This window comes from Propithecus coquereli, unplaced genomic scaffold, assembly GCF_000956105.1.
Source record: "Propithecus coquereli isolate 6110/MARCELLA unplaced genomic scaffold, Pcoq_1.0 Scaffold515, whole genome shotgun sequence".
Lineage (NCBI taxonomy): Eukaryota > Metazoa > Chordata > Mammalia > Primates > Indriidae > Propithecus > Propithecus coquereli.
This window is the reverse complement of record NW_012151008.1, coordinates 66,646-69,247: the sequence shown is the minus strand read 5'-3', so window position 1 is coordinate 69,247 and position 2,602 is coordinate 66,646. Positions and strand designations below refer to the sequence as shown.

The 2,602-nt window shown below is 44.7% G+C and overlaps 1 protein-coding gene across 1 annotated transcript in view; it reads left to right on the top strand.

Moving 5' to 3' along the window:
* Window positions 1-2,602, top strand: part of NBR1 (neighbor of BRCA1 gene 1) — a 41,987-nt gene that overhangs the window by 15,498 nt on the left and 23,887 nt on the right. Inside the window, exons 3-6 of the mRNA XM_012656642.1 lie at window positions 38-252; window positions 528-737; window positions 1,673-1,832; window positions 1,926-2,282. Coding sequence (XP_012512096.1) covers window positions 38-252; window positions 528-737; window positions 1,673-1,832; window positions 1,926-2,282 — 942 coding nt within the window. The remainder of the gene's footprint in view (window positions 1-37; window positions 253-527; window positions 738-1,672; window positions 1,833-1,925; window positions 2,283-2,602) is intronic.

The following is a 2,602-nucleotide window of genomic DNA, read 5'->3' as shown; positions in this document are numbered from 1 at the left end:
CAAATAGAGAAGTCTGGTCCTCTATCTTCCTGCCTAGGTGCTTCCTACTCTGCCCTTCTGTACTGTGCCATTCTTTGCCCACAGCCTATGCCCCTCCTACAATATCTGTGAAGATTGTGAAGCGGGGCCATATGCCCATGACACTAACCATGTCCTGCTAAAGTTGCGGAGACCTGTTGCGGGTTCCTCTGAACCATTTTCTCACTCAAAGTACTCTACTATTCGTCTTCCTGCTGCTCTGGAACAAGTCAGGTAAAAACATGTACATGGGGATACTTGTTCTCTGATTGGCTTCTTGGTTCTGGTGACAGGGTATGAATCACAAAACTGTAGAGAGTCTCCTTAGTTCTGCTCGTTTTCAATTGATGTGCAATAATGAGGACAATTATCCAAAATTAATGAAAACTATAAAAAGAAATTAAGAAACTAAACTAGAAGTTGACTCTAGTGGAGACTGTAGTTGGCTCCAAATAGCTTCAGAATTTGTGAGGACTTTTTTTTTAAGACTTTCATTTATTATCTCACAGGCTCCAGAAACAGGTTGATAAGAACTTTCTTAAAGCAGAAAAGCAAAGGTTACATGCTGAGAAGAAACAACGTAAAGCAGAGGTCAAGGAACTTAAAAAGCAGCTTAAGCTCCACAGGAAGATTCATCTGTGGAATTCGATCCATGGACTCCAGAGCCCCAAGTCTCCTTTGGGCCGACCTGAGAACTTGCTCCAGGCTAATACCCTGATGTAAGCCCAGGGCTGGGGTGGGAGCCAAGAGTTTAGGTCCAGTTCTCTAAAACTGGAATTCCAGCCAACTTATGTCTTTTTTTTTTATTTCAGCATATTATGGGGGTACGGATGTTTAGGTTACGTCCGTTGCCCTTCCCCCTCTCCCCCCTACTTATGTCTTATTTATTGGTGGTCCCTAATACTCAAACCCTTAAAACTTCCCATTTTCTGATCCTAGCTATATTAAAGGGTGGTTTGCCTTTTGCCTTCTTTAGAAAGATAGAAACCACTAAGGTTCAGAACTGTGGGTTGGACTGGACAGGGTGGCTTTTACGCCTATTATCCTAGCACTCTGGGAGGCCAAGGTGGGAGGATCGCTTGAGCTCAGGAGTTTGAGACCAGCCTCAGCAAGTGCAAGACCCCGTCTCTACTAAAAATAGAAACAAAAATTAGCTGTGGGGTGGCTCACGCTTGTAGTCCCAGCTACTTGGGAGGCTGAAGCAGGAGGACTGCTTGAGCCCAGGAGTTTGAGGTTGCTGTGAGCTAGGCTGATGCCACGGCACTCTAGCCTAGGCAACAGAGAGGACTCTGTCTCCAACAAAGGGAAAAAAAAAGAACTGTGGGTTGGTTGTGACCTCTCATTGGAGGCAGTCTGAATGTGAAGCAAAAGGACCAAATGTTTTAAGAGCCTGACTCTCTAGGTGTTGTATTTATGGGCCCTTTTAATTATCCTCACCATGGCTTTTTAGCTCAAGAGCCAGATCTAGTCTCTGCTTTGTTTTATTATTGTAATTATTATTTTTTAAGTTTATCAGAGAAAATTTATTATTTCTCATACGTGGTCCTAGCTTCTCAAATACTGGTCTTATATTTGCCTCTTGAGCCACAGTGTGGGATATTCAGAAGCCATCACACCCAACAGCAAGTGACTGAGCATCTGAATTTCTTTTCAGGCTCCCTTTGCAACCGTGTGCCCCAGTTATGCCAATGCTCAGTGCAGCATTTGTGGATGAGAATTTGCCCGATGGGACTCACCTTCAGCCAGGAACCAAGTTTATCAAACACTGGAGGATGAAAAATACAGGAAACATAAAGTGGAGTGCAGACACAAAGGTAATTTTTCCCACAGAATATGAAGGTAAGGTGATTCGAGTGGCAGAGTGCTCCACTGACGAGCTGTTTTTCTCTTGCCACTGTTCTTTTCAGCTCAAGTTCATGTGGGGAAACCTGACTTTGGCCTCTACAGAAAAGAAAGATGTTTTGGTTCCCTGCCTGAAGGCCGGCCACGTAGGAGTTGTGTCTGTGGAGTTCATCGCCCCAGCCTTGGAGGGAACATATACGTCCCATTGGCGTCTTTCTCACAAAGGCCAGCAGTTTGGGCCCCGGGTCTGGTGCAGTATCATAGTGGATCCTTTCCCCTCTGAAGAGAGCCCTAACAACATTGAAAAGGCCATGATCGGCTCAAGCAAAGCTGATGATCTCACCTGCGAACAGGAGGTGAGCATTGATAGGCTTTGGCCCAGTATCCCGGGGCATTTACTTGGAGCTGGGGAGAGGGTGACTTAAAACTAATGACCCCACTCATAGCTGGTGATTCTTCTAGAAATCATGAAAGGTTAGCTTCTCCTCTTCCCCCTAGCATAGAGTTCTGGCCTGGCCTATGGAACTGCTGAACTGATAGCTTTGCTCCGGAACGTTCAACTCTCCTGCAGTATCCCTGTGTATGTTTCCTAAATGCTAATGCAGTCTTACTCTGGTTCTTACTGTTTTGATACAATTTCCTTATATGACTGGGACAGAGTAAGTTTACTGCTTAAATCTGTAAGTCTAAAATTATGTCAAAACAAAATTTTTTAAAAACGTAGAGGTACAGCCAGGCCTCG